Here is a 26028-nt window from a genome sequence, read left to right as displayed (position 1 = left end):
GAGCCAAGGACTTATGCAAATGGTGACTGTGCTAAACTTTCATTTGGCTTTTATTTACTGGTTTGTCAATCCAGTATTTTGTGTTATACCTTATTTATTGGTATTACTTTTATTTATTCCCCACATTTACTGGTACTGTATATATTATTTTACGAAAACTGACTACAGGAGGAAAATCCACACAAAATTTTTTTCCTAGATACTCCCTGCTAAAATGGGGGGCTGCGTCTTACGTGGGCTGCATCTTGTATGAGTGAAAATACGGTAACTGCATGTAATTTTAAGTAAATACAGAATTTTATGTTATTTCAATGTTTATATTTAAACATAATACAGTAGGATTTTATTTTATTTATATCATAGTTTTAAATTAGTAGTATAATTTTCATTTTCGGCATCAAATGGCTAAGGCTGTGACGCCAGATATTTTACCCAATCAATCAGTGAGGTGCTTTAGTAATTAATTTAAAATATTTCAGGATATTCTTTATTTTTAATCAAAACGAAGATAAGGGAAGGGGCACAAGACTAAAGTAGCACCTCCGAGACTCGATGGAAGGCGAGTAGGAGTGTTTGCTACCCGGTCTCCACAGACCTAATCCCCTGGGCTTGACATTAGCTCGATTGGAAAAAGTCCAAGGTACAGTATTATTCAAAGTCATAGTTGGTGCATTACAGTAAACCCTGGATAACTCGGCATTTATTTAAAAAAACTGGGGAAGAGTTATAAGATAATTTTGAAAAATCTCTGTATTTACGAATTCACTTATTCATAAAAAATTATTAGTGACTCTTCATTCAAGATTTACAATCAAAATTCACATATCTGTGAGATAGTTAGAAATTTTTTGACTGACCATTGGATAACTCTAACACACTCTGTGGTTAGTTAATTGCACTGCCCCTCCCCCACCCATCCAGTACATGGACGAGAAGGAGGATGCTGTGGTACCCAATATTTTGGGTATAAAGCGGATAAATCAAACCAGAATAGAAGTGTCTGCCTTAACCGAACTTAAAAAACCGGGAACCGGAACTTTAAGTGTTGCTTAAAAACGAGAAACCAGTTTCATGACACCCAGAAATGCTAATATAATGTTATTGGTATTTCTGGCTTTTAAACTAAGTTCTAAAACTAAAGCTGTGAAATGAAGATCAAGTAAGCCACTTTGTTTTATATGCTTTACTATACTGCTTTTTAATACTTACAGTGCTTTTTATACAGGCATACAACAATGCAAAAAGATTCACCTTGTATAGTATTTTTCCCCAACTGTATGTCATATCACCTAAAATATATTAAGTTTAGCATTTAAGTTGTTTTATATATTAGTAATAATCGCTTAACACGGTTTTCATGAAATATTTCTCACGATATCATTAGAGCCGTAACTTTTCACTTAACGAGGTTTTTTTCCACGATATCCGGCTCGAGAGCTATTTTTAGATTCGCCCCACCCGCCTGACTGCCTGCCTGCTTGTTTTAGCTCATAAAATTCATACAAATTACCCGGCCAGAATATAATTTACATTGCTGGAATTCTTACAACATGATGATCATTTTGAATATAAACATCATAGATTTTGCATTACCGTATATCTCGGCCTATAAGGCGTCGGGGTGCATAAGACGGCCCCCCCAAATTTCCATTTAAGAAGTAGCTTTTGAGCTCTATTTGCTGTATAAGACCAGTACCCCAAATGTGACACTTACCCACTGACTCAGTAGTCCTTTACCAACCATCCTTGGTTTTTTAAAATAAGGCCAATTCACTTCAAGTAATGTCATCAAATGTTACCCGCTGGTGTAGTGTAAACACTAGTGACGTCACTGAAGCGTCTGCTATTTACCGGTAACTGGAACTAATGTCTGTGTCGAGTAAAATTTTTCCATTTACTTGAAATATATATATATATATATATATATATATATATATATATATATATATATATATATATATATATATATATATATATATATATATATATATATATATATATATATATATATATATATATATATATATATATATATATATATATATATATATATATATATATATATATATATGTATATATATATATATATATGTAGTGATGGGTTGTCAGACCACAGCTTACATCTCAGAAACAGTCCAGACTTGACCCGACATTAGGGGGATCAAATGTAAGGGTACCCCTCGCAACCACTCAAGGAGTTACAAATCAACTGGCTCCCCTCCCATGTCACACGGCCCCAACAAACATGTAAGAAGGCACCGGCCGACTCTCTCCCAATATACACAATAACCTACACCGCAGAAGAAGTCCAGACCTAACCTCACATTAGCCAGGTCAAATGTAACCCTCGAGCCCAAGTCAAGGGGCCACAAATCAACCAGGGCCTCTCATGTCACACGGCCCCATCTGAAGATTTCTCCAGAATATACAACTTATAGTCTCTGAAAAAGTCCAGACCTGACCCTACATTAGCGAGGGCAAATGTAAGGAGACCCTTCGCCGCCCCCCCGATCAGCTCAACCTGACGGCTCGCCTCCCAATATATAGGACGTCCTAGTCCTCCCTCTGCCCAGAGAGAGACAGAGAGAGAGTGTGTCTTGTAACCAAGAAGGGCCAGCTACCACGTCCCCAGTCCTGCTCGAGAGAAGTCAGGGGCCGGAGGCAAGCCGCCTCCGGTCGCCTCCGGTCGGGAGCGAGTTGCCCTCGACACACCGGTGCCCAGCTAAGCAGTCTCCCATAGAGACAACCCAGGACCACCTGCTAGGCCTCCCCTAGGTCACGTGAGTTTTTGTCAGAGCTTTCCATGGGATGAGTTACTTACGTGGGAAGTGTATTCATTTCATGTTCGTGTCCGAGAATCAGTGTCTAGTAACGTAATATGATGTCCTAGTAACGTAAATATAATGTCCTAGTAACTTCAATAGAAGGTGTTATTAATGTGTCCATGTCATGTTCGTAATTAATAAAGAGTTGTAACGAAGCGGTGTTTGAGAAGTCGCCCTTAAGACGTAATAGATGTGTATTGACGTATAAGATACGATAAGTGTAAGTCCAGAGAGTAAATAACTATCACGGCCACGCTACCAAAATCTTCCTCTCTTTTATACTCTTATACTATCAATATTCTACCTATATGTAATCTTCTTCTTATCAGAGTGCCTCATTATATTGGTGGCAGCGTACTATAACGTTAACTCACGCCCTCCTCGTCCCTTGTTATTGGTAACAGTGTACTTAACGTAAACCCATGCCCTCCCTCATTTAGCCATAACACCTGGCTCGTTGTTTGAGTATTGTTCGAAAGTGCGTGATAAGGAGTTCCTGCATAGTAGCGTGAAAAGTGTCCTAGTGTGTCACCGTTACAGCTCAAGTAAATGTCTCTCGTCGTGGTATGCGCGAATTTTTTCTAGAAATATGTTCAGTGCTTAACGTGATTTCTCAGTGTCCCCCGCGATCTGTGACATTCTCAGTAGCCCAAGTGCAGTTTGATTGTTGGTCAGTGTTGAACGTAGAAATTGTGTTTCAGTGATGAAAGCGGTGTCTGTACTAACTGTTATAACTTAACATGTCTTTTAACCTACATCCTCCTCCCTGTCCTAATCCTCACCTCACCCTCCAAGCTAAATGTCCACTGGCTGACCGCACGTAAGGCATGGATGTTCTCTACACTGTCCCTCTCCTGGTTTGATGACTGTTTTGTTCCCGATGTAAAGAAATTCTGTGAGCAACAGAATGTCCCATTTAATATTTTGTTGCTGCTGGACAACGCACCAGGACACTCGCCCCTACTGTTAGATCGTCACCCCAACGTAAAAGTGGTCTTCCTTCCTCCCAACACTACGTCTATATTACAGCCCATGGACCAGGAGTTGATTTGCAATGTGAAAGCTGCATTCTCAACAAAAAATTCCAGCTCCTGAACGACTACACCAACACCAGGGAAGAGTTGCGTAACCTGAGTGACACCACCACCGATAGCAAGAGCGACGAAGATGAGGAACAACAGTTAGAACAGCAAAAAATACTCTTCAAACAATTCTGGAGAGTATTTAACATCAAGAAAGCTGTGGACATCTTGGTGGAGTCATGGGATCAGCTGTCTATTGCTACAATTCGTCACGCATGGAGACATGTGTTGCATGGAATACCAGGTGAGAGGAGGAGTCAATCTGTGACTGGTGAGGTTCAGAATGTTGCAGTAGCAGTGGACCTTGCCAGAGAAGCTGCGCAGACTGTTACAGTTCCAGGCTTCTCCGAGACCACCAACGACGACATCCTGGAGGTGATCAGAAATCCTGAAGTGACTGCCGACGAGATGTTGGAAGAAGAACACGTCAGTGAAGAGGAGGAAGAAGGTGCGGCAGTCTCCGAAGAACACAATTTAAGTCATAGTGATATTAAGGGTGCCATGGAGTGTGCAGAGAAGATGAAGTCCTTCCTTTCCCGCGACAATGACGATGACCGCTATGAAGTCTTCCATAACCGGCTGGTGCAGGCTATGGAGCCGTACATCAAGGTGTATCACGACAACATCAACGCCAGCCGTCAGCAAAGCATAACAGATTTCTTCACCCGCAACCCACCACAGCCAGCCCAAGCCAGTGATAGTGACAGTGAAGTTGACTTTGAGGGATTTGTCAGGGAAGCCCTGACAACTGTAAGTGACAGTGATGATGATTCACCTAGTAATGGTGATTCACCTGAGGGCCAGTAATCTGCCCTCTGCCTCGGAACCAGCCTCCATCCCCGTATGCCGACCCATCTCTTCTACTACCGTAAGTGTTCCACATAATTTTTAGTTTTCTAACCTTACCTTTATTTTTCCTATGTTAACCTTTATCTTTCCTAACCTAACCTCTTCTATATTACTTGTTTTTTCATACCATCATAAAGTTAAGATAAAATTTTTACTGCAACATAGTTATGTGTCGTCAAAAAGTGGAGTTTGGGGATCGGCCTGGACTCCATTTCAATTAATCCCATATGTTATGTTGTTCACTTTACGCGTTCCTCACTTTCCGCGGTACCCTCCGGGTTACATTAACTTCCTCACTTACCGCGGTACCTTCCGGGTTACATTAACCGCGTAAAGTGAGGGTTAACTGTATATATATTGTGTGTATATATATATATATATATATATATATATATATATATATATATATATATATATATATATATATATATATATATATATATATATATATATATATATATATATATATATATATATATATATATATGTATATATATATATATATATATATATACAAATAAAATATATGTAAAAAAATAAATGTTAAATGAATTATTTATGGTATTAGGGTACTGGCCACTTGACACAAAGACGTGGATAAAATAGCCTATCTCCCTCTTTTCTTACAGCTGCCAATGGGAAGCGCTCTTGGTAATTAAATTTGATGTTTATTTTCATTGTGGATCTACATGAGATATATATACAGTGGTAGCGGAAAGTTTGGGCGCAAGACGAATGTAAACAATTGTGACATTTAAATAGATATTTAAAGGGCTCATGACGTACCTTATTTGCCAAGCGATTTTCCTCTATAAGCTTGATAACCTTCTCCAAACGTTGTGGGATGCATCTTGCCAGTTTTTCTACGTGTTGGGGAATGATATTATCCCAAATATCCTGTATTTCTATTTTTAGCTTCGCTACTGTCGAAGCGTCACGATCCTGAAGCTCTTTTTTAATGATATGCCACACGTGCTCTATGGGATTTAGGTCTGGTGAATTCCCAGGCCACTTTTTGAAGTAATCTACACCACAGTCCTCTAACCACTGGATAATAGATCGAGCTGTGTGAGCAGGAGCTCCATCTTGCATAAACCAGCTAGCGTTACACTTTTCAAAGCTTTCAGGCAGGTTATCACACAATAACTCGAAATAACTGTGCTGATTTACACTCTCATTTTTTTCAAAAAATACTAAATTGCCAACTCCACCAAATGCAAAGCATCCCCACACCATAACACTTGGAGCATGCTTTACAACTTTAGCTGTGTAGCGGGGGTCATTTGGGTCCGATCCTTTGGGACGCCTGACACGCTTGGACCTGCAGCCAGACGACACCACAAACGTTGACTCATCACTCCACAAGACTTGTTCCCAGTCTTCTAGGGTCCAATCCTTATATTTCTTGCTAAAAGCAATGCGATCCCGTACATTTTTTGCACTTAAGAGGGGAAGAACTTTAGCACAACAACTGCGATATTGTAAATCTTTGAGTAAATGATCAGAAATACATCTTACAGACACGTCCTGGAGCAGTGCAGGGTTATTTTCCTTCAGTTTTCGAGCTGTGAGTGTTGGATTTTTATCCAACTGCCTCTTTATAACCTTGGAAGTACGATTTTGTATTTTCCTTGGCCTACCAGAGCGAGGCTTGGGGGTAGGAATATCCTCACCTCCGCCGTCTCTAAATTTCTTGATCCACTTTTGAACTTGGCGCACTCCTATTCCCACACGAGTGGCTATATCTTTACACTTATAACCCTCCTTATAGAGGGTTATAATAGCAACAATTGTGTCTCTTCCCAGCTCTTTACCACTTCCCATTACAGAGATATTGAGGCACAAACACAGAAAAAACGCAAAAAAACGACTAGTCCGCGTGAGAGAAGTTTACACACTGCACCCACGTGCTCACTGAAGCGACTAATCAGAGTTGCCAAGTAGTGCGTATTGTCTCGCCTAAATAGCGGTACAAACCCTAGCATTGAAATATAGCAAAAAGTTTGGGCGGAAATTGGTATTTATCGTATGTTTTGATAATAGCGGAAAGTTTGGGCGCCTGTAATTTTGCGCCCAAACTTTCCGCTACCTAGGTAGTAGGCAGCTACCAAACAGGTAGATACTACCGCCTGGGAAGATATTGGAAGCATAATGTGTTGTCTAATGGTAGCCCTGCTGCCATATGGCATCACGAAATTGTGACCAAGTCCCAGGTTCAGCGCTGACCTGACTTTCTGCCTCATTTACACACAATTGCAGTTTCAATTGTTCCTCTTACTTTGACAACACAACATACATACAGTATATTATTTCTCACTTTTGATCTTTTTTTTACTTTTTGTATTTATTTATGGTTAGTTACTTAAAATAAGGCCAATTCACTTCAAGTAATGGCATCAAATGTTACCAGCTGGTGTAGTGTAAACACTAGTGACGTCACTTAAGCGTCTGTATTTAACTGTCAGTAGTTTCAAGAATTAATGCAGTCATTTACTGAATATTCCTTGTAAAAAAATAAATTTTAAATTAATTATTTATAGGAGATAAGTATTATTATCAGTAAATATACCGATATGCATTACTGACCACCTCCACTGCTAAAAATAGCCCAATCTCGCGGTCACTTTCCCTTTCTTGTCTCCTCACTGGCAAATGGGGGGGGCGTGGGGAGGGGTGTGTGATGATAGCTGTGTTTATTACAGGGGTATAATTCTCTTTTACGGTATGTTAGACAGGTTTATAATACATTTTTATTATTTTAATATACCGGTAATCTTAATTTGAATCCAGCTTGCCAAACGTAAGTTTCAGTATAAAATAATTAGTGGTAAGACCTTGTGAGTAGCTTACGATGTTTCCATCACCACTCTTGACACACTAAACCACAATATTTAAGAGGTAAGAATTTTATACTTGGTGGTTTAGACGACCCCCTAACTTTTGGCAGATTTTTTTAATGTTCAAATTCCGTCTTATAAGCCGAGATATACGGAAGACATACAAATTTTAGATATAATGTTTACTCTGAGTAAATATGTTATTTTTTGTGCAAAATATATAACGTTTGTATTCAAAATATTCCTGGTCTTACAAGGAATCCAGCAATGTCAATTATATTATCCTAACTTTAGTTTGAGGTATTATTTATTACTAAAAAGGTAAATATTCTGGTTTTCCCACACATCTGGTAGGGAGGGTTGGTGGGGGGTGGGGGGGAGGGAGGGACAGACCGACCATCTGTTACCATGTGAAGAATATTTTTTTTTTTTATTAACTGAAGATATTTGTTTTAGCTCATAAAATTCATACAAATTACCCGGTCAGAATATAATTTACATTGCTGGAATTCTTATAATTTGATGATCATTTTGAATATAAACATCATAGATTTTGCATTAGACATACAAATTTTAGATATAATGTTTACTCTGAGTAAATATGTTATCTTTTGTGCAAAATATATGACATTTATATTCAAAATATTCCTGGTCTTACAAGGAATCCAGCAATGTCAATTATATTATCCTAACTTTAATCTGAGGTATTATTTAATACTAAATGTTAAAATTTAGTTTTTTCACCCAACATCTCTTGAAGGGAGGATTGGTGGGGGTGGGGGGGAGGGTTGGGACGGACCGACCATCTGGCGGTTGGAAGAGGGGGGAGGCAAGGTGGGGTACTTTGATTGACAGATAGTGTCGTGAAGAATATTTTTTTTTTTATTAACTGAAGATATTTGTTTTAGCTCATAAAATTCATACAAATTACCCGGCCAAAATATAATTTATATTGCTGGAATTCTTACAATTTGGTGATCATTTTGAATATAAACATCATAGATTTTGCATTAGACATACAAATTTTAGATATAATGTTTACTCTGAGTAAATATGTTATCTTTTGTGCAAAATATATGACATTTATATTCAAAATATTCCTAACAACTGTATTTCTCTATTTCTCTTAAGTATTAATTGTGTCAGCTCACCCAGCTGCCTCATACGTGACTCAGTGTCTCCCTGAACAGCAGCTGAGGTGGACGTAAGGAGGTATGTGTACTATACAGTCAGTAAAATAAGTAGTTACAACCAGAGGTGTAGACTGTTGAGTACTAAAGTAACTGAAGGTAAAATTCATGAAACAGTAACCAATATCACAATAAAACGTTCCGGTTCCGGCTTGTTATTTTTCTAAAGTTTCGGTCGGAACCCGGGAACTTCATAAAAATTGAGGTTCTGGCCACCAGAACTTCATAAAAATTGAGGTTCTGGCCGGGAGTAACCGGCCGGGACTAAGTTCCGGTGCATCCCTAGTATAAAGTACTATACATTGCACCACAGAGTATCTAGGGCACCAGAATTAATATTTAGCACTCCCTGGTAAAATATGGTTCTTGCTGTACTGAGCCAATAACACCCAACAACCTCCCCCATTCATGTCAGGCCACTGTATGCAGAACGTCGCCACTGTTACGGTAAATCCAATGCCATATACTTTTTTTAATGTACAGTGCAAGTATCCCAACTTTTTCCCCTTTGGTAAAAATTATAATTTAGTCCAACAATCCGAACGCAACTGAAGTCATTTATTTGTGTGTTTAACACCAGTCGCGATATAACTACTTTTTTAACAAAACTTGATACATAGCATATCATAAAACACAATAGCACATGTTTTATACAAACATAAAAAACCCTTCCACACTCAAACCATCATCTAAGCAACACCACACAGCTCAGCCAGGCAGTCAATCAGCTGACTGAGACGTGTGTGTGTGCGTGTGCGCATGCGTGCGCGCTACTCAGTACTGCTCACTGCCTCCACATATATTCACCTTCCCCCCACACACACATGCATTAAAGCAGCACACACACACTACTACTTTGCTGAATTTTCTGGAAAATTCCGGCTTTGGGAACCATTTTCCAAGGGGCACATTTTCCGGAGAAATGTGAGAAAATTTTCCTGATATCCGGAAAATTTCGGGGACGGGGGAGTTTTTCCTGGTTTGAGAGATGAAAATCAGGCGCACTTTCTGGAAATTCCGAGAAAATTTTTCCGTTACCCGGAAAATTCCGGGTATGAGGAATATTTTTCCGGCTTTGAGAGAGTCGTCTTGTTACCCAGAAATCTCTCATTCCCGGAAGTGCTCTGCACCAACTGTTCCGGCTAACGGGAACATAACTGTATTTAGTGGCAAAAGCATGAGTTCAGCTCAATATTGTCACATCAGTCAACCATAGCTTGTGGGTGGCAAGGGGCACTGTCCAACACAAGGAGGCACTTGTTGTAAAAGTTGTTTGCTGCTGTGTAGCATATGAATGGTGGCAAGTAATTGTATATTTAGTCATAGAAGATGGTGGTAGTCACACAGGTCTTCGGTGTTGACTTAAAAATGAACTGGAAGGGTGGACTTGTGGATGCTTTCTAAAGCCCTGGGATTCTCGGAGTGATACGAGTACATGGGGAGCAACTTAAACTCAGTGTCCCACTCATCATTGCCCCCTAGAGCCAGAGTAAGTCTGTCCTTAGGGGCCTTAAATCCCAGAGCTGATTTCTCCTCTTGGGACAAATAGGTTCTAGAGCAACAACCCCCAAAAATACGTAAATATGTGTAGCCAAACACAGACACAACACACACACGCATGCTCATGCTCGACTCACTCACACACAGATAAATAATAATGGGAAAATCTTCTCACAAATAATCCGAAACAGTCAAAATGCAGAAAATATATGAGAGTCTAGCCTCAAATTAACTCTGTGCTTTCTGAAAGTTGGGCTGGTTAGGTTGCCATATGGCCATTTTTACCTCGTAAAAATTACTGTCTTTAGAACGAATGGCATCTGAGTTCCAGCTGGGCTGGCACGTAGATAAAATTTACAGAATTTCTAAGGTAGCTAACTAAACATAACACAAATGAGTTGTTCACTTTCATATAATTTCTCGACAAATTCTTATCATTATAGTAATTATTTATAAAAATGCGAGAAAGTGAAGAAATTATTTATTTACTGGAAATAATCTTGGAAAAATCTACCACACAGCCGCCACTGTTCTCGTCTCCATTTGCTTTAAACCAAAATAGTGGGTAGTACACGTATGATGTGGGTTATTGCGGTGTCATACATAATAAAAACTGATAATAAGACACAAAAATGATAGCTCAACATGCTTTGTACATTAAGAAATTAAATAGATTATACAGGTACACTACCGATTTTCCAGCACCCTTGGTTCCAAAGCTAGAAACTTAAATTAAACAAATATTTGTGTGCATGTGCGCATGCGTGAGCGCCACAGCTGCACAGCGACAACAAGCGACCACGTGGTCGCCACTTTAAAATGGGCAATCAAACTGTGACAACATACCGTATATACTAGTCTATAACCCCCCCCCCTCGTTATCAGTCGACCCTGATTTTTAACCAAGAAATCGTTAATTTATGATATTCCTCGTTTATAGTTCCACCCACGTTTTTGAGGGTGATGGAACAACAAAACCACTAAAAACGCTCTACGTCCTATAAACTGAGGCTCGCCGTGCATGAAACACAAGTGCTGAATGCAAATTGTTTACCATTTATTATTACGACACTTTACACTGAAACCCGGGTAGTTTCAACAAAAATATTGTATATTTCCATTCAAGTATTTGTTCAAGTCAATTAGGAGGGAATATTATTGAAATACAACAGTTTTTAAACTAAACCATTCGAAAAGCGATTACGGTAACATCTTTTGAACGAAAGAAAACGAAAGTCATTGTTTTCGTCATGATTTTATCCCACTTACCACTGTAATACGTATGTAATTTCAGGAAAAATATTACATTTCCGTGAATGTATTATATCAAGCACAGTATGAATAGAATATCATTGTAATATATCAGAATTTTAACCGAAAACTATTAAAAAAACGAGTAACATCTCAAGAACATCGGAAGCTTAGGTAAAGTCTTTTGTTTTCGTCATGTATTTTATCCTATTTTACATTGAAATACGTCACGTTTCCACAAAACTACTATTTATCTCCAAGAATATATTCATTCAGGCGCAGTTTAGGTAAAATAGACGAGTGATGTAATAGTTTTTTAACTGAAAACGATTCGAAAAACACGTACCCTCTAGCCTTGTTCAAAGAGAGGACTGGGAGAAGCTGTTTGGTGCTGCAGACGATGACAAGGAAAATGATTTTGATGGATTTTAATGAAAATATTCAGAAATATGGTATCGTAGTATTTATTCAAGTCAATTAGGATAGAATATTATTGTAATACAACAGTTTTTGAACTGAAAACCATTCGAAAAGCGATTACGGTAACATCTTTTGAACGAAAGAAAGCGAAAGTCATTGTTTTCATCACGATTTTATCCCACTTTCCACTGTAATACGTACGTTCAGCAAAAATATTACATTTCCGTGAATGCATTATATCAAGCACAGTATGAATAGAATACCATTGTAATATAACAATATTTTGAGTCCTACTCTTTCCATTTACAGAGTACTGTACAAGCCCATAATAATGGCTCCGAAAGTAGATAAACTTCGTTGTGTGAAGAGAAAGAAGAACACATTGAAATTGAGTGACAAACTTGAAATAATTAAGAAACTAGATCGTGGTGTGAGCAATACTGTTCTAATGGAAACATACGACATTGGAAATCTACAATTTATGATATATAAAAGGCAAAGAATAAAATTTAGAATTCACAGCTTTTTCATTAAAACTGCTCGTTTTGATAAATGAAGCATGCTATATTTGCAAATGAATAAACTATCAAAATGTACCTGTTCATTTCTTCTTTATTCTTCATTAAATTTGAATTTTAAAAGTACTGCCTGAGAATCCGGAAAATCCGAAAATCCGGACCGACCCAATCCCCAAGCAGTCCGGATTTTTGGACTTCTACTGTATTACAGTACACACTTTGTACTCAAATGTACCTCGCTAAAGAACAAAAATTTTTATCTCTTGTGAAAACTATGTGATATTTATACTCAAATTAATCACTATCTTACAAGGATTCCGGCAATGCAATTTACATTCTACTAAGTTTAGTTAAGTGCCCTCTTATAATTTTGTTCGGACTAAAGGAGGTGCCGGACCATCAGTTCCCTGAAAATCTGTGGTGTACCTGTACTGTATTTAACATAAATCTTCTTAGCCCGCGCATATTCTCGGCTACTCAGTTTGTTTAAAACCAACGTGTATTTTTTACAGGAAATAGTCCACCTGGGCACAGGTCATCGACCCACAATGGGGTCTAGGGAATGAAAAAATAAGAGTAAAAAGAAATTAATAATAGAAAAGAAAAATATTATGCATTAATCTACACCACGAAGATGCCGTAAAACCAGCATTTTGAAGTGAGGTTGATTGTATGTGTATGGAAACACAGAAGAAGGCAGAGCATTCCACAGATTGGCTGTGTGAGAAAAGAAGGATGTACTATAATAGGTTATTCTAGTGTGACCGACATCCACAGAGAAACTGTGGGCACTGCGAGCAAAACGAGTGTTACGAGTCCATGGCCTTGTCGGCGGTACACAGGATGCCAAACCCACCCAACATTGCCCGTTAAAGTACCTTTAGAAAGAGAGAGTGTGAAGCAACATTGCAGCGAAGAGAAGCGGAAGAGAGATTATCAACTAAAGGAGGAGAGTTAATAAGATGACATGCCTTTGATTCCACCCTATCTAACAGTTGGACAGAAGAAGAGCCACCCCAGATATGAGAGCAGTACTCCAAGTTAGGATGAAAGGATACCTTATATACTTGAAGCAACTGCTCAAGAGTGAAGTAGCTACGGCATCTGTACAGCATTCCCAGATTTCGGGAGGCAGCTTTAGCAATGTTGAGGATGTGGGGCTTCCATGACTTATTAGAGGAAATGGTGAGTTTTATTTTTATTGAATTTAACCAAGTTTCTACTTTCCCATTCAGAGATGCTGCACAGATTCGCATTGATAGATCTAATAATATCAGCTCAAGAAACATATCTAGTTTGAGAATTAGGGGGAAGAGGAAAATGTGAAGAAGAGTGAAGAGTAAAATCATTAGCGTAAGAATGGATAGAATTAGTCTTTGTGTGAAGTAAATCATTGATGAAAATAAGGAAGAGAGTAGGTGAAAGAACAGAACCCTGTGGGACACCATTGTTGGTAAAGAAAGAGCAAGAGATCGATCCCTCGACAACAACTGCCATGGATCGGTTCTCAAGGAAGCTAGTCGAGGGCCACGACTAAAGTTTCCCCATAATCCCTAAGAAAGGATGATCAAAGATGTGTGCAGTAGGAGAGTAGATCACCAGTAGATCTTGCCTGGCAAAAGCCATACTGGAAAGTGCATAGGTTCAGTAGGAGGAGCAGGAGTAGGAGGGGTGTTAGAGTTGGAATCGTCTAAGGTGGAGTTAGAGGAGAATAAGGTGCCAAAGAGATTCGCTTTATCAGGGGGAGAAGTTGGCTGTAGAGTTATCAGGGTGGAAGAGAGGAGGCAAAGAGGGAGTGCAGAAGTTATTACAGATGTTTTTGGTTAAAGACCCAGAAGGATTTACTAGAAGAGGTATTAGTCAGGACAGCGGTCTTTCTTTTTATAAAATTCCACTTATGCCCTACGAAGCATGGCCTTACAATGATTCTTAGAAGTAATGTAAGAGGTGTGAGTAATAGCAGGAGAGAGGTTCATAACTTATTACGCCCTATCTCTCTCCCTGCATGCAAGAAAATAAGAGCGATCAAACCATGATTGTAAAGTGAAAGTTTTGGTAGAAGATGGGATAAATGCACTCATTCCACCCTGTATTTCCCCAGCAATGCTGTCAGCACATACCGAGGCAACCCGAGTGAAAATGCATCATTCATCCCAAGGAAAGTCGGAGAAGAATTCTTGCAAGGATTGCCAGTTTGCCCTCCGATAGTGCCATAGTTGGAGTTTAGAGGGGGGAGGAGGAGGAGGTGATCATGCCCAGTTTGATTTAATAGAAATAAGATTGTGATCAGAAGACCCTAAGGGGGCAGAAATTGAGTATGAATAGTGTGAGGGGTTAGAGGTAAAACAAAGATCAAGAATGTTAGCAAGTTGATCGTGACGATCAGGAATGCGTGAAGGGTGTTTGATTATTTGTTCCAAATCATTAAGTAGGGAAAAAGAGAGTGCCTCAGCTCCACCTGGGTCATCGCTTGCAAAGCCAAGCGACTCTCTGTGATGTACATAGAATCCTCTAGGTAGAGGATCTTGGTGTTGGGGGGTGTGGATAGCAACGACTCATGGCAGGAAGTGAGATAGTCAAAGAGTTCTAAATAGTTGGTAGAGTTGGGAGAACCACATAGGAAACAAAGAAAAATATTCATACTCTGTAGAGATATTTTAAGCCAGATGACATCTTAAAGAGTAGATTCAAGATCCGTGAGTCGAGCTATAGGTGTACGTGTGTTACAGTAGGCGCATACATCTCCCTTAGAACGGAAAGAGGTATAAAGGTTGTAGTTGGAGACTTGAAAAGGTTTGGGTGAAACTGCTTTGGTCAGTTGAAGTTCAGATAGTAGTAAGAGGTCAGGGGAAGATGTTAACCCTTCAGCCCTGGGTTAGGGTGCCGCTGGCAGTACTCCTCATGCGGGGGTAAATCAAGAAAAATCTAAACTTTTCCCAAAATTTTTTTTAACCTTTCTAAATGATAAAACAATAAAAAATACTTAGAAAAACTATATATTGACCCTCCAGAAACTTCCCTGGCAGCACTGAGGGAGGGAGGGGGGAGGGATATAAGGGGACAGTTCTGTTTTGATAGCTGTGCTCATGGACCAACTCGCTTACAAGCTATTTTTAGCTTGCCTTTGTGTCCGGGATGGCCAGTAATTCATGTATTTACTGATCATAATACTTATTTGCTATAAATAATTAATTTAGAATATTTTATTTGCATTATTTTTCATAAAAAGTGCTCGGCAACACACACGCAGTCTGTCGCCAGGCTGTCTGGCTGTCTTTGTGTTTGATAGAGCAAGTAATGCATAAAATAATAAGAATTCCACAAATAAATACATTTATAACATAATCATAGCATTATTTTCCAGTAATGCTACACTACAATACAACTACAGTATTACCCCGCTTTACGCGGTTTCACTTTCCGCGATTTCTCATTTACGCGGTGCCTCGCCAGAACCGAACTTTCACTTTCCGCGGTGCATCTACCCATATACGCGCAGAGTGTCTGGCTCGACGCTATTTTTAGATTCGACCCTCCCGCCTGGGCAAGCCGCGCGGTAAGGTTGCGCAGTGCATGTCTCTGTTGCGTTATCAGTGATGTCATATGACTTATCGGACTGTGATTGGCCAGGCATCCTTACCTCCCTCCGCTGCTAGCTGTGATTGGTTTAAAGTAATATGACGTGTCCACCCGCGGGAGGGAGGGAGGAAAGACGACGCTTGACCTAACCGCGGCAGTTTCATCCCTCCAGGCCACACCGTGTATACGTGCATCCATTGTTCTGTGAAATGGCTTCCGCCGGACCACTGCCACCAGAGAGAAACCTTTCCTTACCTGGACCCAGCCGCCCTAAGCCAAAGAAGATACGACGTCCCTAAGCTACGAAGTGAAATACCAGATAATTCAAGATTTGGAGAAAGGAACATGTCAAGCTGATCTCGCACGCCAGCATGGAGTCAATGAATCTACGATTCGTACTATTAAGAAGGATGCAGCCAAGATCAAAGAGCACATGAGAATCACAAAGTCTGCAGGTGCTTCAATGATCAAGTATTGCCAGAACAAGGTGCTGTTAAAGGTGGAAAATTTGCTGGTGAGTTACTTGATTCGTCAGGCGCGACGCAACATGGCGGTGGACACGCGATCCGTTCAAGAGTACGCACGTGAACTGTACGCAGCAGTGTCACGTAAGATGGGAATTGCAGAGCCCAAACCATTCAATGCTTCCTCTGGTTGGCTGCATAGGTTTAAGAAGAGGAACAATATCACCAACATCAACATTGGTGGTGAAGAAGCGAGTGCTGACCGTGTGGCGGCTAGAGATTTTCCTCCGTTCTTACGTGAGGTTATGGAGGAAGGGCAGTACACTGACGACCAGGTGTTCAACATAGACGAATCCGGCCTATTTTGGAAAAAGTTGCCTACCAAGACTTTTGTTGTCCAGTCTGCCAGCAAGATTCGGGGTCAGAAGCTGCAGAAGGAGCGCATCACCGTCCTCTTTACCACCAATGCCTCCGGTACCTGTAAACCAAAGTTATCGGTGATTCACACAGCCCGCAAGCCGCACGCCTACAAGAACGTGGACATGAGCAATATTAATGTCCACTGGCTGACCGCACGCAAGGCGTGGATGTTCTCTGCTCTGTCACTCTCCTGGTTTGATGACTGTTTCATTCCCGACGTGAAGAAATTCTGCGAGCAACAAAATGTTCCATTCAAGATTTTGTTGCTCCTTGACAACGCACCAGGACACTTGCCCCTACTTATGGATCGTCACCCCAACGTAAAAGTGGTCTTCCTTCCTCCCAACACTACTTCATTAATCCAGCCCATGGACCAGGAGTTGATCTGCAATGTGAAAGCTGCATACTCGGCAAAGAAATTCAAGCTCCTGAACGACTGTACCAACACCAAGGATGAGTTGCGTAAGCTGGGTGACACCGATAGCGAGAGCAAAAGCGACGAGGACAAGGAACAAGAGGTGGTGACTCAAGAAGTTCTTGTCAAACAGTTTTGGAAAAAATTTAACGTCAAACAAGCTGTAGACTTCTTGGTGGAGGCATGGGATCAGCTGTCTATAGCTACGATTCGTCACGCATGGAGGCATGTGTTGCATGGTATACCAGGTGAGAGGCGGAGTCAACCTGTGACTGGTGAGGTTCAGTCTGTAACAGTGGCATTGGACCTTGCAAGAGAAGCTGCTTACAGTATTACAGCTGAAGGCTTCTCCGAGACCACCAACGAAGACATCCTGGAGGTGATCAGAGATCCTGGAATGACTGCCGACGAGATGTTGGAAGATGATAACGTCAGTGAAGAGGAAGGTGGTGCGTCACAGAGATCCTGAAATGACTGCCGACGAGATGTTGGAAGATGATAACGTCAGTGAAGAGGAAGGTGGTGCATCAATCCCAGAAGAACACAAATTAACGCATAGTAATATTAAGGGTGCCATCGAGTGTGCAGAGAAATTAAAGCTCTTCCTTTCCAATGACCCTGATGATGACCGCTATGAAGTCTTCCATACCCGGCTGGTGCAGGCTATGGAGCCGTACATCAAGGTGTATCAAGACAACATCAACACTAGCCGTCAAAAAAGCATTACCGAGTTCTTCGCCCGCAACCCACCACAGCCAGCCAGAGCCAGTGATAGTGACAGTGAAAGTGACTTTGAGGGATTTGTCAGGGAGGCCCTGACAACTATGACTGATAGTGATGGTGATTCACCTAGTAATGGTGATTCACCTGAGGGCCAGTAATCTGCCCTCTGCCTCGGAACCAGCCTCCATCCCCGTATGCCGACCCATCTCTTCTACTGACGTAAGTGTTACACCCAACCTTTAGTTTTCCTAACCTAACGTTTATTTTTCCTAACTTAACCTTTATTTTTCCTAACCTAACCTCTTCTATATTAATTGTGTGTGCATACCATCATAAAGTTAAGATAATATTTTTACTACAACATAGTTGTGTGTCATCAAAAAGTGGAGTTTGGGGGTCGGGCCAGTCTCTATTGGAATTAATCCCATATGTTCTGTTGTTCACTTTACGCGGATTTTACTTTCTGCGGTACCCTGTGGGTTCAATTGACCGCGTAAATCGGTGTACTACTGTACACTACAGTCGACCCTCGTTAAAACGGACTAATAGAGGGGGAAGGGTGTCCATTTTAGCCGATTGTCCGAATTAACCGATTTAGGGGTTAATATTGCAAAATATTGCATTATACAGCTATGTGTATGTTTAATTGAGTGCCCCGTCATAGGAGTCCATTTTCTCTCATTTCAGGACGCCTGAGTCCTCCGTTTTCTCTTAATCTTGGGGTGCACTGCACCAGAGACTTCGTTATTCCTTAGTAATGACACAGAATTTTATATCACAACTGGGGCTGCAATTGTTGAGGCAACTTAGGTATGTCTGATTACAGTTGGAATTTGCAAGATCCATTGTGAGTGATGTTTAAAGCTTCAACTGTCTTTATGGTTGGTAAAACTTGTCAAGTCTGTCAGTCTGAATGGCATATGTGAGGCCTTGTGTTTGTACAACTGCTAAATATATAATGTTATGGTAATTATGAGAAACACACATAGGCATGACTAGGTTTATTACGGTGATGAAAAGGATACTCTACAGTGGGTAGTCCACAAAACATGTAACCATATCTCTTTATTTGAGTGCCCCGTCATAGGAGTCCGTTTTCTCTCACTTCAGGACGCCTGAGTTGTCCGTTTTCTCTTAATCTTAGAGTGCAGTGCACCAGAGACTTCGGTATCCCTTAGTAGTGACACAGAATTTGAAATTGCAACCCCAATTGCAACTGGGACAATCCCAGAACCAAAAATTTGATACGGACAGTTCAGATTTCGTCCGATTTATCCGAAATCCGGATTAAAGGGGTCCGAATTAACGAGGGTTAACTGTACTTTTAGCAATATTACTTTGATACAACATGTTAAAATGGACAAACAATGAAAATGAAACAAACAAAAGTAGGTAATTATGTTCAGGAAGCTTCCCTGTGGCCGAGCATGTGGCGTGACAGGCAATAGTCACACTGGAACCTGATAACCCGCACTGGGCATTTAAACACTGCGGGAAATAGCACACGTCTTAGTACGTCACCTGGGGTATGCTAGTCGGGCTTCACAGAAGAAAATTTGGATCTCAGGCCGCGAATGTTGGAAAAATGAACTGTGAAAAAAGCCGATCCCCCAGTAGTTTGTTGATGATCAGGTCCGCCCTGGGGTCCAGAACCTTCCCGACCAGTGGGACCTATTTGAGAAGGCCCCGCTTTAATATTATTGTCTACTAATATCATAGGAGAATAAAACAATAAAAAGAAAAGAACAAATCAAGATTGAGTACGGTTATTTATATTGTGTTGGCAATATTAAAAGAGACAATTGAGATCCTGCAATTGTGTGTACAGTCATGCGCCGGTTAACGTCCTAGATACGTTCTTGGAAACGTGACGTTAACCGAAATGGACGTTGTCCGATCATCACATAAACTTTGTATTTATACTTACCGTATATACTCGTGTATAGTTCGAGTTTTTAAGACCAAATTTTTAGGCCAAAAATTGGGGGTCGTCATATACATGCGTAATAGTTTTGTTAGCTTGAACCCGTGCATGATGGGAAGGGCGAGGAGCAACTTTTAGCGTCAGACATGAAAAATATTTACCATTTACTGCCAGTAAACAATGGAAACGTAAAATATGTACCAATTAGTAATGAAAAGTTGTGCAGTTCCTTCAGCAAATGAAGCTCACTAACTTACAATAGGCTAAATTACCTTACAACGTGCTTTCAATAGTCTATGTTGAAGTTCTTAGCACAGGCTAACTTATATCATATACGGTATCACAGTTCTCATTGATCTACAAAAAATACCGGTAATAAAAACCTTTTCGATATTTCACACTTATTATAATACCCGGTAATCTACTTCAACCTCCTATTGTTTACAACGACGCATGACACACCACCAGCTGTTGCGTGTATCAGCTAGATGGTACACGTGTTTTTCGAATCGTTTTCAGTTAAAAAACTGTTACATCACATGTATATTTTACCTTAACTGTGCCTGAATGAATATGTTCTCGGAAATAAATAGTAGTTTTGCTGAAACATGATGTATTTTAATGTAAAATAGGATAAAATACATGACGAAAACAAAAAATTTTACCTAACCTTCCGATGTTCAAGAGAAGTTACTCGTTTTTTTAATAGTTTTGGTTAAAGTGTTATATTACAATGGTATTCTATTCATACTGTGCTTGATATAATGCATTCACAGAAATGTAATATTTTTGCTGAAATGACGTACATATTACAGTGGAAAGTGGGATAAAATCGTGACGAAAACAATGACTTTCGCTTTCTTTCGTTCAAAAGATGTTACCGTAATTGCTTTTCGAATGGTTTTCAGTTAAAATACTGTTGTATTACAATAATACTCTATCCTAATTGACTTGAATAAATACTACGATACCATATTTCTGAATATTTTCATTAAAATCCATCAAAATCATTTTCCTTGTCATCGTCTGCAGCACCAAACAGCTTCTCCCAGTCCTCTCTTTGAACAAGGCTAGAGGGTACGTGTTTTTCGAATCGTTTTCAGTTAAAAAACTATTACATCACATGTATATTTTACCTAAACTGCGCCTGAATGAATATATTCTCGGAAATAAATAGTAGTTTTGCTGAAACGTGATGTATTTCAATGTAAAATAAGATAAAATACATGACGAAAACAAAAGACTTTACCTAAGCTTCCGATGTTCTTGAGATGTTACTCGTTTTTTTAATAGTTTTCGGTTAAAATTCTGTTATATTACAATGATATTCTATTCATACTGTGCTTGATATAATGCATTCACGGAAATGTAATATTTTTTCTGAAATTACGTATGTATTACAGTGGAAAGTGGGATAAAATCGTGACGAAAATAATGACTTTCGCTTTCTTTCGTTCAAAAGATGTTACCGTAATTGCTTTTCGAATGGTTTAGTTAAAAAACTGTTGTATTTCAATAATATTTCCTCTTAATTGACTTGAATAAATACTTGAATGGAAATACTTGCATACAATATTTTTGTTGAAACTACCCGGGTTTCAGTGTAAGGTGTCGTAATAATAAATGGTAAACAATTTGCCTTCAGCACTCGGTGTTTCAGGCACGGCGAGCCTCAGTTTATAGGACGTAGAGCGTTTTTACTGAAGGTTTTGTTGTTCCATTACCCTCAAAAACGTGGGTCGATCTATAAACGAGGAATATCATAAATTAACGATTTCTTGGTCAAAAAATCAGAGTCGACCTATTAACGAGGGGGGTTATAGACGAGTATATACGGTACGTGTATGTGGAATACTATATACGTACATATACACTTTTACTCTTAAATCACTACTGTAATGTGATACAGGTGATTAATTTTTATCTCTTGTGCAAAATACATGACGTTTATATTAAAATTATTCACTGTTTTACAAGGATTCCAGCTGGGCAGTTGGGGGGAGAGGGAGGGAGGGAGGGAGGGAGCGAGCGAGCGAGGGGGCTTGGGGGGAGGGGAGGTAGTACGTTTGACAGTTGGCACCGGCCCAAGGTCTAACGCGTGTACCTGTATATTTATCAGTTCTTAAGTGACTAAGCTTCTCTTATAAAAAGCCAGTGACATGACCTGGGTGAATATAATTAACATTGCTGGGATTCTTGTAAGATACTGATTTATTTGAATATAAACATGCAGTAATTCGCACTAGACATAACAATTTTAGTACCGTAATCAAATTAGTACATGTGCGCTCCAGCTTTGCACTAAGGTCATTTATTTCTTTTACGTTTCTTTTAGTATGGTGTGTGCATGTAAATGGATGAAAATAAATGAAGAAATTTATGTAAATCTACCCAAAAATACAGTTGAAAAACTTTATATTATAAAATGTACTACAGTATTGTACACTAATGTACTACACAATTTTTATCTTGAGCAAAATATATGACGTTTATATTTAAATTAATCTCTGTCTTGCAAGGATTTCAGCAATGCAAATTATATTATAGTCTGAGATATTATATGAAAAACTTAAGGCCTAAAACCACCCACGCGAGCGAGCGTGCGTGGGGGGGGGGAGGCGAGCGGGAGGTGAGGCGGTATGTTTGACTTGGCACCGGCCCCAGGTCTAACGCGTGTTTATTTATCAATTCTTAAGTGACTAAGCTTCTCTCTTATAAAAAGCCAGTGAATGACCTGGGTGAATATAATTAACATTGCTGGGATTCTTGTAAGATACTGATTTATTTGAATATAAACATGCAGTAATTCGCACTAGACATAACAATTTTAGTACCGTAATCAAATTAGTACATGTGCGCTCCAGCTTTGCACTAAGGTCATTTATTTTTTTACGTTTATTTTAGTATGGTGTGTGCATGTAAATGGATGAAAATAAATGAAGAAATTTATGTAAATCTACCCAAAAATACAGTTGAAAAATTTATATTATAAATGTACTACAGTATTGTACACTAATGTACTACACTGTTTATATCTTGAGCAAAATATATGATGCTTATATTTAAATTAATCTCTGTCTTGCAAGGATTTCAGCAATGCAAATTATATTATCCAAACTTTAGTCTGAGATATTATATAAAATAAACATATAGAAATCACCAATCTTTTGTCTGGGAACACAAGGACGGAAGTAGCCAGGAGCGTGTGGGAAGAGGGGGGGGAGGTGAGGTGACAGAATGTCTGGCGTTTGTTTGTTTATTTATTTGAGATAAGATTTGACAGTTGGCGCTGAAGGCCTGTGTGTGTGTTTATTTATCATTACTTAAGAGTGACTAAGCTCTTCTCATAATTTGCCACCCAAACGACCTGGGTGAATATAACTTACATTGGAGGGATTCTTGTAAGATAGTAATTTATTTGAATACCTGTATAAACAAGCTATATTTGCAATAGACATAACAATTTTAGTACCATAATCATTTAGTACATGTACAATACAGGTTTGCACTTAGGTCCATTGTTACTGTACAATATTGACTAAATTCACTAGATAACGTACGCCTGGCCGCACAATCTATAAGAATACGAGATGCATACGTGACTGTGCCCGCTCTAGGGTCATTTAGGTTCTCTACGTCCCATTATTTGATTTTTTTTTTTTCAATTTAAATTTTAATTGTTTATTCCTTGATAGGGGAAGCAGGATCCTAGTGCTGTCACTTGGTACCCCTGTACCATAACACCAGAAGCAACTGGCCAGTGTCACAAGTATATTCAGTACAGTTCAGTCATCCCTTGGTTATCGCGCCTAATTGGGACGCTGCCGATAACGAAAGTACAGAACCAATGGAATTTATTCTAATTGGTTCCAGGCACCCAAGACTCAACCCCAAGTCTCCCATTTGATGACCATTTAGACCTACTAAATATATATATAATGTTATGGTAAATATCATAAACACACATAGGCATGGCTAGGTTTATTACAAAGTGATGAAAAGGGTATGCTTAATACTGTAGTCCACAAAACATGTAGCTATGCTTTTTTATTTGGTCCCCCATCATACGAGTCCGTTTTCTCTCACATCAGGACGCCTGAGTCCTCCGTTTTCTCTCTTAATCTTAGAGTGCACCAGAGACTTTGTTATTCTTAGTAATGCCACAGAATTTGAAATTGCAACCCCAATTGCAACTGGGGTTGCAATTGTTGAGGCAACTAGATATGTCTGATTACAGCAAATGTGTTATTGTCAATTTGTAGGTGAAAGATTTTATCCTCAATAGATGTAGGTTAACATTACACCTGGAGGCAAATGCTTAAAAAAAGCCTAAGGAAGGAAGCATATTCCTTTAACACATAATATCTGACCAGTATGGGGAGGATCATCGTGTCTCCATCAGGGGGTCGTGGAGTGGTGGTCCAGCAAGCGTACATGACTGTACAAGAAGCAGAAAGACAGATCAGCTCAAGTCCACAAATAGTATAGAATTACACCATAATGCTTTTACAAAGTTGCTCTCATTGGTACCAGATATCAAAATAAGTACTTTCTGGTTAATATAGTGGGGGGTCTGGCCCAAGGCTATAAAGTTAGGTGAGGATAGGTAGGTTTCTTTTGTTGGTTAGGGTCTAGTGGAAAAATTTAACAAAATCTAACAACTTCTGGTGGTAGTGCTGTTGTCAGACATTATCATTGAAAAATAAATTGTATAATAAATACGAACATGATTATTTGATATTGATTATTATATGTATTTACAGTAATGGTTAACACCTATGTGGTTTCCATATAATAAACCTAGATACCTCCCTCTGGTTACCAAAAAGTTAATTTCTGTTTTTTTTGCTGAAAAAACTAGATAATGATGTCTAAAATCGTGTGAAATGATTAAAAAGTGGCAACTCAAGTCTTATGTAGCCAGAATCGTAGGAATTGCTATGTAGCGTCTTCGTTACCATGGGAACCAGCCCCGGCGTTTTGAATCAAGTTTTGAATCAAACTTTGCCACGATCTCTGCCTGACCTGGGAGACATATCACTGAATTTATTTTATATCACTTTATATTGTTATATCCATCCCTTTTTTATACTAAACTTGTAATTATATAATACTGGATAGGTAGGTGAATAGAATTTTTTTTTAATGGAATGTGACTTAGAGAGAGGCCTCTGCTCCACAGCAAACATGCTGTGGTAAGTTTCAGACAGCACTTACATAAAACAACTTACATTTACTTAATTCTACACTAATTTTACTATTTATTGTACTCAAATATGTAGATATTATTCACCGAGATAATTTTTAGGAGTCAGCACATGACACATGCTCTCGGGTAAGGCACAGTTTTATCACCAATACTCTGTCGCAATGTCACCACCATATTATGTTGTGTTGGTACCCTCAAATAATGAGAAATTATATATATTTACACTATTTACAAAAGTCTTTCCTGTACTTCAGTACTTTTGAAGGGTGTGGTATTGTTGGCATCATGGAATCAGGCACAAAGCAACGTCACACTTAATACACTGATAGCAGGTGTACTTTGGTGTGGATTTCACTTGAACGGCACACATGACATTTTTTCTGGGAATACTGCTTTGCCACAGTGGAAGGAATCATCGAAGGGAAGTGTCGAGCAGTCAGTCACAAAGGGAGTTCACTACCAGCTGTGCCTTACCACATTCAATGAAAACTTGTGGAGTGTAGGTTTTTTTTCCTGTCTTCACTAGATAAAGAATGTGCACGTTCAGAAGGGACATGTCCAAAAGATGGAGGAATAGTTTTTGTACTATTTCATAGTCTTACGTGCACAATCTATACTGAAGATCATGCTGTCAGACTTGTCAACCAGAGGAATGTTGGAGGTGTAGTCTGGGACACAGTGTGGCTTGGAGAGCCTCATCCTGGTCTTTGGGTCGACACTGTGAGTGATGGAGTGATGCATTCTTGGCATTATGTGGGTAATCAAGAGTCATTGACATCATCAGAATCACTCACATAACTGTCTGTTCCTAATGGCTCCTCA

At 39.4% G+C, this 26028-nt stretch overlaps 1 protein-coding gene across 1 annotated transcript in view; it reads left to right on the top strand.

Annotated features, from left to right (window-relative positions):
- Positions 1–512: 512 nt before the first annotated feature.
- The window catches only part of LOC121871737 (tRNA (adenine(37)-N6)-methyltransferase-like), a gene marked incomplete at its 5' end in the record, with an annotated part of 48039 nt that continues 22523 nt past the window's right edge, over positions 513–26028 (top strand). The window contains 2 exon segments of the mRNA XM_042374151.1: positions 513–586; positions 588–640. Of these exon segments, the coding sequence (XP_042230085.1) occupies positions 513–586; positions 588–640 (127 nt within the window).

This window comes from Homarus americanus, unplaced genomic scaffold (assembly GCF_018991925.1).
Source record: "Homarus americanus isolate GMGI-L3 unplaced genomic scaffold, GMGI_Hamer_2.0 scaffold39675, whole genome shotgun sequence".
NCBI classification, from domain to species: domain Eukaryota; kingdom Metazoa; phylum Arthropoda; class Malacostraca; order Decapoda; family Nephropidae; genus Homarus; species Homarus americanus.
Note: the sequence above shows the minus strand (reverse complement) of the source record. Positions and strands in the feature narration are given on the sequence as shown.